At 40.6% G+C, this 15,408-nt stretch overlaps 1 protein-coding gene across 1 annotated transcript; it reads right to left on the minus strand.

Moving 5' to 3' along the window:
• Positions 1-3,420: 3,420 nt before the first annotated feature.
• On the minus strand, positions 3,421-6,641 carry LOC146639930 (cell surface A33 antigen-like). Its single transcript, XM_085374264.1, has 4 exons — positions 6,602-6,641; positions 5,809-5,981; positions 5,483-5,702; positions 3,421-3,467 (listed from the first exon to the last, which is right to left on the minus strand). Exons 1-4 carry the CDS (start codon positions 6,639-6,641, stop codon positions 3,421-3,423), a joined length of 480 nt encoding a protein of 159 aa, XP_085230390.1.
• Positions 6,642-15,408: the final 8,767 nt, after the last annotated feature.

The raw sequence follows: 15,408 nt of genomic DNA on the forward strand, positions 1-15,408 counted from the left end.
AAGACGACTTCCGGAAACTGCTTTCGAAAAATAAAAACCCAGATAAGCCAACATTTTTCGGTAGTGTATTTATTTTAGTTTACTCAGGGTGTCATGGAGAGCATTCTATATGACTATATAAATACAAATTTACATTACATTAAATAAATGATAACTTTAGACAAGATTTTCAGTTCATTATACATTTATTCACCGACTGCAGACGAAGTTCCAAACTCCACTCAGTATTTAGGTTATGTAAAAATAATAATAAATATTCAAAATATTCAGTAGTAACCACCTTTTTCCAAAATATATTATTCTGGTGTTGTATTGTAATCACTCAATATTTTTAATATCTAATATCCTGTAACAGTTTTATATTGTGAGATTTTGAAGTAAAACGTGTTGAGATAAAAAAGCAGATCACCTCCATGGCTTCTCAGATGTTACTGAGGGAAGATTTTCACCACTGACCGATTGTAATTTTATTCTGAAGTTCAAATGTTGCCATATTCACTATCAGCTGTGCAGCTTTACACGGGCTCCCAGTTGTACCTTCCAGCGTCTGCAACAATGGATGGCGGCAGTGAAGTCTTAACCACGGTGAGTAAAATAAAATTAAAGTTGCTGTTGAAAATATGTCACCCTTTCCCACCCTTAGTTAAAAGCTCAGTAATCACTTTAATGATAACAACGGAAGTGCAGGTTATTTTGGTTATCAGCTGATGAACACAGCTTTTTGGGAGGTTCTACGTTGCCATCTAGTGTTTAGAAATCAAAGGTATTGTTTTATTCATTAATGTATTCATCCTACTACAGCGCTCCATGTGTGTTTCTCTCGCCCATGATTCCTTAATCAACCCCCTTTCACCCTTCAAACTCCCCAACTTTGTTATCGCTGATATATTTTAATTATTGTTAGCACTACATAGGGAGATAAACTACTTAGCTGGTTTATATTGTACTTTTAAATCCTTTAATTAATTAACAGATTAATTAAAATGAATTAAAAACAAGAAATTCATTAACGCCTCCCTTGGTACAGGTGTGTCCTGTCATGTTTTAAGTAGGCTATATTTCTCTTCTTAAAAACACAGCCTGGACCCAACTGTTCTGGCTAATTACAGGCCAGTTTCGAAACCCCCCTTTCTCTCAAAAGTTCTGTTTTTACAGTTGCAGGCACCTTGATCTTAATCAAGATTGATTAATCACCTTCTTGCATCTTCAAAAAATAAAAATAAAATAACTGAGCCTTACAATGGAGTATGGTTGCAACTTGTTTACTGAACCGTCTTGTCAGTACATGTTCAGAACATCAGTGTCCATTTTTACTGCCTCCTACAGGACACGCTCTTCTCCCACTTTCTTACAACATAAATGTAACACAGAACTTAAACTGCCTCTCCTGGCATTACCATTGTAGCGACACACTCATTCTATCTGTTTCTTTCAGATGAATAACGGGAACTTAGGATGTAGGTATCTATGAATAATAACTATTATGCATACTCATATATTTATATAACCAACTAATTTCTTGCGATACCACACACCTTGATCTCTGAAAAGCTTCAGTCCGGTTTTAAATCACTACACAGCACTGAGACAGCACTTTTAAGGGTTTTTAATTATTTTCTCTTAACTCTGGATTCTGGCAGCTCTGCTGCCCTCTTGTTGTTGGACCTGACAGCAGCCTCTGACATGGTCGACCATGATATGCTGCTATCATGGCTGGAGTATGCTAGGCTAAAAGGGTCTGCTCTCCAGGGGTTTCGGCCCTACTTATCTGGAAGGACTTTTTATGACAACATGGACTTCCACAGCTCCAAAATAGCCCCTCTTAATCATGGTCCTGCCCTGTTTGCGCTGTATATGTTGCCTCTGGGCTCTGTTTTTTCATGGTACAACCTTTCATTTCACTGTTTTGCAGATGACTTGCAGATCTATCTGACTTTAAAAGCAGGGACAGACCCACTTCAGCTGTTATTACGTTGCCTTGATGACTTTAAACATTGGATGGCTTTACAATTTTTTAAATGAATTAAAAACAAAACAGAAGTTGTCATTTTTGGCAACAATGTTAATAAACACAGTGACAGTGCTCTGGGCCCCTTATCTTCCTACTGTAAGTCAAATGTAAAAAAAACCTCAGTGCGTACCTCGAAGGTTCCTTAAACTGTGTAGGCAGCTGAATGTAGTAATCCAATCCAGCTTTTTTCATGTGAGACAGCTAGCCAAGGTTAAGCCATACCTTCCAGCTAATGTCTTTGAACATGTTATTCATCTTTTTATTACTTGCAGACTGGACTACTGCAATTCTCTATATTTTTGGTTTGAACCAGGCTTCTATCTATCGTCTCCAGTTGGTCCAAAATGCAACTGTTCATCTGCTAGCTGGTACAAAACAGAAGGAGCATATTATCCCAGTTTTGGCCTGTCTACACTGGCTGCCTGTTTCTTACAGGATCCAATTTAAAAAATTTCATTTTGTTTTTAAATCACTAAACAGTCTGAGCTCCTTTTTATTTACGCTCCAGATAGAACCACGAGGTTCTGGTTAAAACTAACCTTATCTATTCCACAGACTAAACTTAAATCTCATGGCGACAGAACCTTCTCTGTGGCAAGTCCCAGATTTTGGAATAGCCTGCCTCTTAATATTAGATCTGCACAAATGCTCGAACATTTTAAATTGTTACTAAAGACACATTTTTATGGTGTGCTTTTTAGCACACATCAAACTAAATATTTTGGTTTTAACAACCTTAGTTTTTGTTGCTGTTTTAATACTTGTTTCTTGACTTGTATTTTTTTTAATTTTTTTTATATATTTTACTGCAACATTGTTGTGCATTTTATTTGTTAAGCACATCACTCCATGTGCTCACAGTGGGATGTCTTCATGTCAAACACAGGATCACCAGCAGATTGTGCTACGAGTGCACCAGGCATAGGTCACTGCTCTGTCACCAAGGGAAAGTTAGCTTACTGTATTTATAAGTGATCAGTAGATGCTGAAGTGCATGCTTATCTTTTATGAGTCTGTATATAGTTTTATATAAGATACAGCCATGTGTTTGTATTCATGTGTGATTAGAAATGTATTTCAGTTCAGTTTCAGTTTCACTTTTGTCATATGCAAGTTAGGGTCAACACTGCAATGAAGACAGTCACTCAGCAGTATAGTGCATTAAAAAAAATGTAAAAGAGCAAAATATTTATAAAATATAGTACAACCCCCCCACCCCCAAAAAACAACAAAAAAACGAAAACAAAACTAAAAAACATACAGTAACAGTAACATACAGATTAAGCATAACTGCAAAGCAGGATTTTGATGCCTTAGTGCTGACCATAATGAGATTCTTAAATCAATGCGATTGCACAAATTTACATGGACTTACAGATAATGTGCAAATGTATGTTAGAAAAGCATAATTAGAAACCCAGGAGCTCTGGACAGACAGGAGGAAAAAGAGGAGACACTATCAGGGACTTCAATAGCCATTGGCTGCTGCAACATGTCTATCCAGCAGTTACACAGCTGCAGATGTGAAGACCTGCATATAGAAGGTGGGTGCCGCTAACAGGAAAACAAGTGGTTAGATATGTGCTAAAATACACACAGCCAACACACCACAGACTACATAAGACTGTCACTTCTTACAGTGCAAAGTACTATAACAAGAAAAATCACACTCCGGAGTAAAAATGTCACACAGGAGATCTCAATCACTTGATTTTACATTTTAAAGCCATATTAGTCCCACACTGTGGTATTAAAGCAGTAAACAAGTAAGTAAAAGAATAAATGTAAAAAAAAAAAAAGCTAGCTCAGCATCAGCAAGTAGACCAGCTTCTCATCAGCATGCAAACACACCGATTTGAAATGCATACAGTGGGGCAAAAAAGTATTTAGTCAGCCACCGATTGTGCAGGTTCCCCCACCTAAAATGATGACAGAGGTCAGTAATTTGCACCAGAGGTACACTTCAACTGTGAGAGACAGAATGTGAAAAAAAAAAATCCATGAATTCACATGGTAGGATTTGTAAAGAATTTATTCGTAAATCAGGGTGGAAAATAAGTATTTGGTCAATAACAAAAATACAACTCAATACTTTGTAACATAACCTTTGTTGGCAATAACAGAGGTCAAACGTTTACTATAGGTCTTTACCAGGTTTGCACACACAGTAGCTGGTATTTTGGCCCATTCCTCCATGCAGATCTTCTCGAGAGCAGTGATGTTTTGGGGCTGTCGCCGAGCAACACGGACTTTCAACTCCCGCCACAGATTTTCTATGGGGTTGAGGTCTGGAGACTGGCTAGGCCACTCCAGGACTTTCAAATGCTTCTTACGGAGCCACTCCTTTGTTGCCTGGGCGTGTGTTGTGGATCATTGTCATGTTGGAAGACCCAGCCTCGTTTCATCTTCAAAGTTCTCACTGATGGAAGGAGGTTTTGGCTCAAAATCTCACGATACATGGCCCCATTCATTCTGTCCTTAACACGGATCGTCTTGTCCCCTTGGCAGAAAAACAGCCCCATAGCATGATGTTTCCACCCCCATGCTTCACAGTAGGTATGGTGTTCTTGGGATGCAACTCAGTATTCTTCTTCCTCCAAACACGACAAGTTGAGTTTATACCAAAAAGTTCTACTTTGGTTTCATCTGACCACATGACATTCTCCCAATCCTCTGCTGTATCATCCATGTGCTCTCTGGCAAACTTCAGACGGGCCTGGACATGCACTGGCTTCAGCAGCGGAACACGTCTGGCACTGCGGGATTTGATTCCCTGCCGTTGTAGTGTGTTACTGATGGTGACCTTTGTTACTTTGGTCCCAGCTCTCTGCAGGTCATTCACCAGGTCCCCCCGTGTGGTTCTGGGATCTTTGCTCACCGTTCTCATGATCATTTTGACCCCACGGGATGAGATCTTGCGTGGAGCCCCAGATCGTGGGAGATTATCAGTGGTCTTGTATGTCTTCCATTTTCTGATGATTGCTCCCACAGTTGATTTTTTCACACCAAGCTGCTTGCCTATTGTAGATTCACTCTTCCCAGTCTGGTGCAGGTCTACAATACTTTTCCTGGTGTCCTTCGAAAGCTCTTTGGTCTTGGCCATGGCGGAGTTTGGAGTCTGACTGTTTGAGGCTGTGGACAGGTGTCTTTTATACAGATGATGAGTTCAAACAGGTGCCATTCATACAGGTAACGAGTGGGGGACAGAAAAGCGTCTTACAGAAGACGTTACAGGTCTGTGAGAGCCAGAGATTTTCCATGTTTGAGGTGACCAAATACTTATTTTCCACCCTGATTTACGAATAAATTCTTTACAAATCCTACCATGTGAATTCATGGATTTTTTTTTCACATTCTGTCTCTCACAGTTGAAGTGTACCTCTGGTGCAAATTACTGACCTCTGTCATCATTTTAAGTGGGGGAACTTGCACAATCGGTGGCTGACTAAATACTTTTTTGCCCCTCTGTACCTAGAACCACCAAGTTTGTGATGGCAGTTTGTTTGCCCTTCTTGTCACCTGGGATCTGCACACGACACTCAAAATTTTTATTGTCAGCTAGTGAGATGGAGGAAAGCTTCAGGTTAGCCTTTCCCTGAGTGACATCTACATCCAGGGACAACCGACCTTCATAGTCAGTGTCTATATCAGTAGCTGGGATAGCGCTGTGATAGTAGGTGGCGATCACTGTCTGTTAGAAAATGACAGGAAGAAGAGTAAAAAACACAAGGACATGTTTGCATCTCAGGACTTTAATATTTATTTAGAGAGAGTCATAAAGATAGGTAGATGCCAACCTCTTCAGTGGTAGTTTGCTGAGTCAAAGAAGACCAAGTGATGACGACTTGTGTCTGGGAGGTTATCGAAGCTGTCGTTATAAAGGAGCAGGGCAGTGTGATGTTGTCCCCTCTGGCATACTCATACTGACTTTGGGGGATGGTAACAGTAACGGCACCGACACCTGACAGCACTGTGATGGACATACAAACAAATCAGACAGATCAATATAAAGCACTCTCAGCTATCCTGTATGTATAAAAACACAACATTCTGATATTGAATCATTTGTCTTCATGGATTCTTTACTAATAATCGTTCAGCAGCAGAAAATCAAAGTTGAAAACCTACTACTCCACCCTCACACCCACCTACTAAATACAATAATCATCTGCAGTTTATAAACCAAGCTTGAAAAGTTGCGATGCTCTAAAATAACTATTGTTTTTTAGTTTCAGAATAAACTTTATTTATTTTTGATTTTGGGGGAAAAAAACCCCATTAAAATCTCCTCTGCTGAATCATGATGCTCATAACAGTCTGTTGAAACCCTCTTCTGTGTGCTAGCTAAATTTTAAAGCAAGGCTTGAATCCAAAAGATAAACGAAAAATGATAACAAGAAGTCCTGGCAAAATTGGTTTAAAGGCGTCTTATTTCTACTTTGTTGGTTTTTGACTATTGAACAAGTACTTTAAAGCCCACCAGTAAGACGGATCACTTCTAAGCAGGGTTTTTAGGCCAGTTTCCTTTTTTACAGTGATGTCGGTGAGGTTCTGAGGAAAGAGTTGAAATATTATTAGATGAATACTTACATAGACACAGAAGCGTACATGGAAAAATCCTCTCCTCCATGGCAAGCAAATTTTTTTTAAGCAGAACCCCACTGACTCTTCTTTGTTTTCTGTAAAATAAAAGGGAAGCGAAACTGCCCTGTGAGTGATGTTGTACCTGCTGGGTATGCCCTCTGCTGTTCGGGTAACATTTGTTTGTCCCACTTGAGTGTGACTTTTCCTTTAATGTAATATACCTATCTGTTCAGGGCTATTCTTTGATTGAAACATGTGTCCTTAACAATGAAGTGAGATAATTATACGAAGCCTATCGTTTTGCTTTATTAGTTAACCCAGAGTTCTACCAGTACGATGTTTTTTTTATATATCTGATTGCAATCTGCTGTAAGCCTTAATGTTTAATTGGATCAGAATTAGGGTTTGAGAGCTCTCAGAGTGCGCACAGCCATCAAATAGTTCACTTGAATTAAAATGTTTGTTTTTAATTTATTTTTTAAAGCTTTAATTGATTAATCGATTATTTAACCTCCATCATTTGATAATGTCTCTGTTTGAAGAAGGCAACACTTGTAGGGATGATTTTTTTTTTCAGAAGAACAATCACATGACACTAATAAAGACTGGCTTCTTTGAAGCCAGGAAAGAAAAGGGAAAAAAATGCTGATTGTGAAAGTCAACAGACCTGCCAATATCACAACTCTACCATCATAGGCATAGGTCCAACAAGACTGCCCAGGGGCCAGAGGGAGGATGGGTCCTTTCAAGACTGGAATGAAACATTTGTGTTTGTTTTTCATTTTTTTAAATTTACAGTGTCATCATGAAATCGACTAAATAAATCAGTTGAGTGCCTGAACTTTGATTCCATCAGATTTAGTGGAGGCTGTCTGATTTCACTTCCTGCACCCTCTGCTTTATTACATCAAGGCGACTGCTAATGCACGCTAAGTCGTGTCTTTTTTCCTTGACGTATCAAGGAAGAAAACGAAAGAAAGGCGAGCAACAGGAAGAAAACTGGTGAACACAACTAACAGGTTGTAAGGATGATTTAACTACCAGCAGCTATTAAAGGCAGTGAAGCCACAGTCAGATGACACTGTAGCTGTGTGAGTCCCTTTTTGCGGCAACATTTTAGCTTCATAACTTTTGAAGAAAAAAAAAAAAGATTTATGTTTTATATTTTGTATAATTTCTTTTCAATACTGACACGTTTAACTATATGAAATCCATTATGGTCAAGCATAGGGCTCGATAAAATAGTATACAGGTAGTTTTCTTAACCATTGCCTCTGAATGTGTTCCACCCTGTTAGGGACATTTACATATAGACCAGAAATAGTTAAACATGTAAATATTGATCAATAGTGACTTTTTCTTAGACAGGAGTATGTCCCTTTTGTTAATATAATGTTTTATTTGTCACGGCTGGTGGGGTGAGCCGTGCGGTGTTGGAGGAAAAGGAGGACCCAAAATGCGGCAGAGACTGATGATTCGAGTGACATTTATTTACAAGTGGTGGAGTGGCAAAAACAGGCAGTGAGGCATGACAAAACAACTGAAGAAACCTAAACTGGGAGAACTAAATGACAAACCTGAGAGCATACAAAAGGGGTGTGGGGCAGAGACAGGAACGACACACCATAGAACGCAGACGAGCCGACACAGACCGACACCCACTATATATACACACACACACACAAGGTAATCGGGTAATCGCACACAGGAGGGAAGAACAGCTGATCTGAATACACATGATGACTGGAGGACACAAGCTGAACACAATGACAACAGACACAGACCTTCAGAATAGAACAGGAAATCCAGAACACAAGCCTTCAAAGTAGAGCAGGAAACACACAGACTGAATAACAACACAACACGGGGACACGAACAGAGAACCAAGGACAGACACGGGTAGGGCTGATAAAACACTAAACTTCAGGTTCAACCCTAAACTAATACAAAATCAGAATAAACACAAGGCACAAAAATGAACTTCAAGGAAACACAAAACGCTGGGTCAAACTGACCCAGGACCATGACATTATTCTTGAAACTGTAACAGGTAATTTAATTACAAATACTGTGTCATACAAAAAAACAATTTATTTTTAGCCCATTTTTTTCCAACAGCATGGAAAATACTTGCAGTTTTAAAAACATTTACATAATTGTGCCTTTTAATATTCTTGACTTCTCAACATTCAGCCACTGCACCTAGTGCATTGACTCCCAAGCTGCGACCACTGTTACCTTCACCCTCCACATGTTCTCGACCTCTTCTCTGAGCTGTTGGTATTTCTCACGCTTCAATTAGCTTCAATGTGAGGAAATACATTTGAGAACACAGATGTTGGATCATAAGCTGTGGCTGAAAACTTTGGCATGGTGTATCAAGCAGTTTTATGCAATCGTAGAGTAACAGTTTAGTTTTCTGAGTGAACAATGAAATGAAAGTAGCGTTGTCCTCTTCATCCTAAGGGGTGCGCATCTGGTGGTTCTGCCCCCACTACAATGACACTATGATACTCCAATGTTCCCCATGTCATCTGATAGAGCGCTCTTATTTTGGTACCACTAAGTGCATCTTCTCCTTCCTCGACCTCTTCTTGTCCTTATTCATAATCGAAGGAATCCCCCCCCCCCCCCCGCCCTTAGTCCTCTCTTTGAAATCTGAGCTATTACATAAGACTCCCCGAGTTCAGAGTAGAAAGCAGCAAACTCAGCATCAAGACCGCCGTTTGCATCAGTGGTCACCTCTTTTTCAAACACCAGGCTGGCCTCAGGGTCTGGCCTGAGGTCTATAAGCTGACAGAGATCTTCTTTCAGTTTGAGCAAGTCTGAGTGCTGGGTGGGGTCCAGGTCAAGAGACAGGGCTGTCTCCACCTGTTGCAACTGTGCACCATAGGCAGTGATGGCTGCCTCAAGGGATTCTTCATCCATGCTGACCCTAGGTATGAGCCAGGGCAGGAACGGGCAGCTTCACCCCCTGCGGGGGAGAGAAAAAAACAAAAAAACAACAACAATAACAAAACCAAACAAAAAAAACACATGCAAGATGCATAAGATATGGAAAAAAGATCATTTTGAAAGTCACACTTTATATGCCACCTATTTCAAGCAAGAGAAACAATTTCCAGATATTTGAGTGACAACGGAAGGACAAAGAGGAAGCATAGCTTTGCGAATGTTGGTAAATCTGAGGAACACAACAGAAACAAATCTAAAAGTTGCGATTTCACTGTAATAAGAGCCCCGACTGTGTGTTCTGCTATATTACGAGTTACCACTCTTTCTAGAACTGAAGGAAAATGTGTCAATATGATAGGACAAATGCACTGCAGTGATCGGTTTATGTGATCACCTGCTGTCAGGTTTTGTCCACCTGACAGCATGGAGGATTATCATGGAGGATGTCCAGCTTCAGTCCAATGAGTCGTATCAGACTCCCTCTGCAGACCTGGGGAGGATCGGACAGCTGATAGTCCTTCGGACACCGGAGTGGGTGAAGAACACGGCAGAGAAGCTGTCTGTGCTGTTCAAGATGATAATGTCGCGCACTTCAGTGCACCAGCACTGTAGGGTTAGGCCGGCAATGGTGGAGTTGGCCGATCAGCTGCTGGCCAGATGTGGTCGGTCACTGACTGAGTGTGTAGGATCTCTACTAGAAGCACTGGTGGGGGCAATTAATGATGTGGTATCTGGAGTCAGAGAGGTTTGATTTGATTGATATTTTTATAAAGAAAAGAAACAAATGAATCATAATTAATGGATACAAGATTACTGATAGTGCTGTTTTCTCCTCTAGGTGTGAAGTCACTCTCAGAGAGGTATCCCAGAGGAATCAGAGACACAGTGGCAGCAGTGGCACTCAGACCTTCACTGATCACTTATCTGAGAATCTCCACTCTTTGGCCACCTCCCTACCCAGACTGATGAGGACCTCTGATGACCAGAAGCTCTTTGTTCTCAATGTGTTTTTGGGCTACTTAAAAATCTTAGGACAGCTTGTCTCTGTGGCGCTCAAGTCTGCTGCACATCTGGAGAGGTTTTCCAAAGCCTTAATGCAGGTAATGTAAGTAAGTGTATCAGATTCAGTTACACTGCTTTTGCTTTTAGCAAGAAAAAAAACAAAAAACACAAACAAAGAAACCATACACCAAAAGAAATAATATCCAACACTGTCATTTTCTTTTTACACAGCAACAAATTCTTGTCAAAGCTTTGGAAAATCTTTAATGTAAACATGAATATCTGTACAGTTTAAAATAAACTTGGATATCCAGATACAGTAAGCACAATAAACAATATAAGAATTATCATACATGTGGAAACAAACATTCTCACAGCATCATGTTATACCATGGAAGAAAAAGAAGCTTCTCCACCATTGATTATGCAATTTCATTATCTTTGAGGAAGTTAAGGTTACAATGCCAAATGAACTAGACAGAAAATAATATATACTTCTAAACTATTTGGCACTGAATACAGAAACATGGCAATTAAGGTTGCAGTGCGAATACATTGTTTAAGGCAAGACTTTACTGATCCCACTGGGAAAACATCTCTTATTAAGCGCCATCAACTGGTAGTAGTTTTGTGTGAGAAAGCTCCCTAATTGTTCTTAAGTGAATAATTTCTTAGCTGATTTAAAACATGAGTGAAGATTTGAATAAGAGAAGAGAGAGCCAATCTCACCTTATTATTTTCCTTTTTGGTGCAGCAAACCTGTTCAAAGCTCTTTGCAGATGATACCACCGTGGTGGGGCTCATCTCTGGGGGAGATGAGACAGCATACAGAGCTGAAGTTCAGAGGCTGTCAGATTGGTGTGTAGATAACAACCTGGACCTCAATACCACCAAGACAAAAGAACTGGTAGTTGACTTCAGAAGGAGGAAGTCTGAGCTGCAGCCTGTCAGCATCAATGGCGAGTGTGTGGAAAGGGTCTCCGGTTTCAAGTTTCTGGGTGTGCACATAGACACAGACCTCCAATGGAGCTCTAATATCTCTGCGGTTTTAAAGAAGGCCCAACAGCGTCTCCACTTTCTGAGAATCCTCAGAAAAATGGACCTGAAGAAGGAGCTGCTGACTGTCTTCTACCGCTGCTCTATTGAAAGTGTGCTGACATATTGCATCGGTGTATGGTTCTCCAGCTGCACCACAGCACACAGAAAGGCACTCCAGAGGGTCATCAACATGGCCCAAAAAATCATTGGACATCCTCTTCCCTCCCTGAAGGACCTGTACAGCACTCGCTGTCTCAAGAGGGCACGCAGCATCCTACGGGACGGTACACACCCAGGACACCGGTTGTTTAAGCTGCTGCCGTCTGGCAGGAGGTTCAGGCTGCTGAGGTCCCGAACAAATAGACTCAAGGACAGCTTTTACAACAGGGCAATAGCCCTAATCAATGCAAATAGCTGACCTGACTGGCTACCTACCTGGACTTTTTTGGGGGGGGGGGGGGGGGGGGGAGGTAACAACGGTAAAAACAGTAACAATAATAATATTTATATTTATAACAAGGTGCAATAACAATTAATGTGCAATAATAACAGTGTGCAACACAAATACACTTCTTTTTTTATTACTAAGTTATTATACTGTGTTGTTTGTGTTGTGTTGTGATGTGTCGTTTCGGGTCGTGTTGTGTTATATGTAGTGCCGACGTAGGACAGTTTTCCAATTTCATTGTACTACTGTACTATGTATGACTGTGCAATGACAATAAAGAGTTATCTTATCTCTTCTGAGCTCTACTGTCAGTCTTTTGCTGACTTCCAAATGAAGCAGTCATTTCCTACAGATGTCAGTCACCTTATTACTGCTGCCTTCATGTTTTCTTCACTCAAGGCTGGTAATGATCACAAGATCACACAATTATGTTGAAGTTACCCAATTCCTTAAAATGAGAAGCTTGCAGTTGTGCATGACTCAGTTGAACACAATCCCAGTGATTCAGTCATTTAGCTGGTTTAGTTAATCTCTTTTTAAGACCAGAGTTTATAATTATTCATTATTAGCACACATCATTTCAGGGTTGGTAACATAGAATGTGTTTGTACTTTATTGTGTTACTTCTGCAAAGGTACCTACTAATCCCTTGACCCCTGGGGGACCCTGGACATTGGAGCCTGCATCACCTTTCTCCCCAGGCACACCTTTCCTTTCTGTAGAGAGGGAAGAGAAAAAAGTCAACATGATAACTCAAAAGCGGTAGGGATGGTAAATGCTGAATAGTCAATTTACACATTAACTTCACTTTGATATTGACAGTGTACTTATACACACAGGAATGGTTTCATTGTTATCATCTCTTGAAGAGCAGGGCCCTATTTCAGGAAGCCGGTTTAGTGCAAACTCTGAGTAAGTATACCCTGAGTTAACGAAAACTCTGGGTTTTCAGTTTCACAAAGCGAGTTTAGATTAATCCTGAGTGAGTCACTATGACGACACACTCCGTGAAGCTAACCTGCCCCCTAGCAGGTTTACTTCAACTAACCCTGACGTTCTCCGCCTCTGTGTCGGAAACCTGACTGTAGGAAGTGTCAGACATGGCGTGCCCCTTCCTTGAAGAGCCAGTAGATGTTGAAGCCCAAATACTCCGCAGAGCTCTCCGCCGGGAGAGAGTGATTAGAGCGCGTTTGGACATTTTATCATTTCCTGATGATTTTCTGTGTGAACGTTACCGTTTTTCAGCACAATCTATAATTTATTTGAATAACATTCTCAGGCCTAATATTGCTCATGTGACACATCGCGGACATCCTCTCAGTTCTATACATATTATTTGTATTGCACTTCGGTTTTTTGCAAACGGGAGCTTTCTGTATAATATTGGTGACGCTGAGCACGTTTCCAAGGCTACCGTTTGTCGGGCAGTCAGGAATGTTACAGTTGCACTGAAACGTCTCCTGCACTCGTTTGTGGTGTTCCCCGGTCATAGACCCACAAGATTCATCAAAGAGGGATGCCACAAAATTGCAGGTAGCAGGATGAACAAAACTTAATTCATGATGTGGTGATGCTTGGACTACTACATAAATTTTACATTTATTTTCACGGTTCCCAGGCGTGATTGGCTGTACAGATGGCACTCACATTCCAATCATTGCTCCTTCAGTAAATGAAGGAGACTATGTGAACAGGAAGTCTTTCCACAGCATTAATGTGCAGGTACATAGTTCCCTGTAGCATTTCAAACTAACAAATTATTTCATTATAGTAATGGATGCTAATTTGTGTTCTCTGCACTGTGAAGATCATATGTGATGCTGCCAACATTATCACAAATGTGGAAGCCAAGTGGCCAGGCTCTGTGAGGGGTGGTGGTGGAGGACCCCCACCTGTTTTTCGGGCCTCCGCTTTTTTTCTGTTGGCTATAACGGGTCACATTTGAGCATACAGAGTAAGCAAATATGTACTTGTAATGTGCTCAGATAATTTCAATAAATGCTTACAGAAAGAAAATTAATGTAGCCTCTAACTGCAATTGATTTACATAGGACAAACAGACCAAGCACTATGGCTCATAATACAATTACACCTTACCTGTTTGGACTATATTTTTATATTTCATTTTTACTTGCTGCCAGGAACGTTTGGGGCCTGTTGGGTTGCACCTGCGCTCACATCATCACAAAATAAAATGTATAAAATAAAAAATAACATATAATAAAATAACGTGTTAAATGGGTGGAAATCCCTAGATCAATGTTTAAATTAACACTCACGCATTGACTCTGTCAGCTATGTTTTGCCATGCATGCTCCCTTTGTTTTGCAGCTGAGGTTGTGTTACTTTTTTTCTGCAAAATTTGCATGTTATCGGCATATGCTGCCATCAGAATTTCGGCCTCAAGCGCTGTAAAATACATTGACCGCGCCTTCTTTCCCTCCGTCTCCATGGTGACTCGCTTAATCTGTGCTCCACTAATCAGGGCTTTATGTATCCTCGTGCGCGCGCTTAACTTGGGGTTAAAGCAACTCCGCGTTGATTGAACTACTTGTTATCAGCCTTTCTGAAACCGAATATTCCGAGTTGGACAGTTCGGGGTTATTCAACCCTGAGTATCGTTTTTCACTCTGAGTTTTCTAAACCGGCTTCCTGAAATAGGGCCCAGGAAGCACACTGGCAGCTTTCTCCAGGTATGGCCAATATTTACAAGCCTCATCCACGGCAAAAAAACTGAGCCTTGGCTGGCACTAGCTCTTTTTTTTTGTGATCAACATTTTATTGATTTAAAACGGGGTTGGGGGGGGGGGGGGGGGGGGGGGGTACAGACATATACAGCACAACTGTAAACTGCAGTAGCAAAGCAAACATTAGCAAACAAGGCATAGGGACAGCAAAGAAAAAACACAAAGTTAAAACCAATTATTGCCTCTTCCAGTAATCAGTCAGTGATTTTCAAATGTTAGTGAAGTCAGTAAAGTTCAAATGTTGCCATGCTCACTATCAGTTGTGCAGCTTTACACAGCAGGCTCCCAGGCGCACCTTGTAGCGTCTGCAACAATGGATCTCAGCAGTGAAGTCAAAACCACGGTGAGGAAGAATAAAATTAAATTAAAATTGCAGTTGAAAATAAAGCACGGTCTCTCACACTCAGTTAAAAGCTCAGTAATCACTGTATTGATAATAATGGAAGTGCAGCTCATTTTGGTTGTATTCTGTTGCCATCTAGTGTTTATTACTTTACTATGTGATCACAGTGGGATGTCAAACACAGAATCAACAGCAGATTGCGCTAAGAGTGCACCAGGCATAGGTCACTGTTCTGTCACCAAGGGAACTTTAAAAAAGATCTTTAATAAAGTTAGCTTAC

Source organism: Diplotaxodon limnothrissa, linkage group LG1 (genome assembly GCF_057381915.1).
Source record: "Diplotaxodon limnothrissa isolate DT_005_m linkage group LG1, D_limnothrissa_male_GT1.1, whole genome shotgun sequence".
In the NCBI taxonomy this organism is placed as follows: Eukaryota; Metazoa; Chordata; class Actinopteri; order Cichliformes; family Cichlidae; genus Diplotaxodon; species Diplotaxodon limnothrissa.

Excerpts from the sequence above, each read along its gene's own strand:
- LOC146639930 (XM_085374264.1), bottom strand. The coding sequence starts at position 6,641 with ATGGAGGAGAGGATTTTTCCATGTACGCTTCTGTGTCTAT. Across the intron at positions 5,703-5,808 it reads AGCAAACTACCACTGAAGAG|ACAGTGATCGCCACCTACTA; the intron begins GTTGGCATCTAC and ends ATTTTCTAACAG. Across the intron at positions 3,468-5,482 it reads CACAAACTTGGTGGTTCTAG|TGTCTCCTCTTTTTCCTCCT; the intron begins GTACAGAGGGGC and ends AGTCCCTGATAG.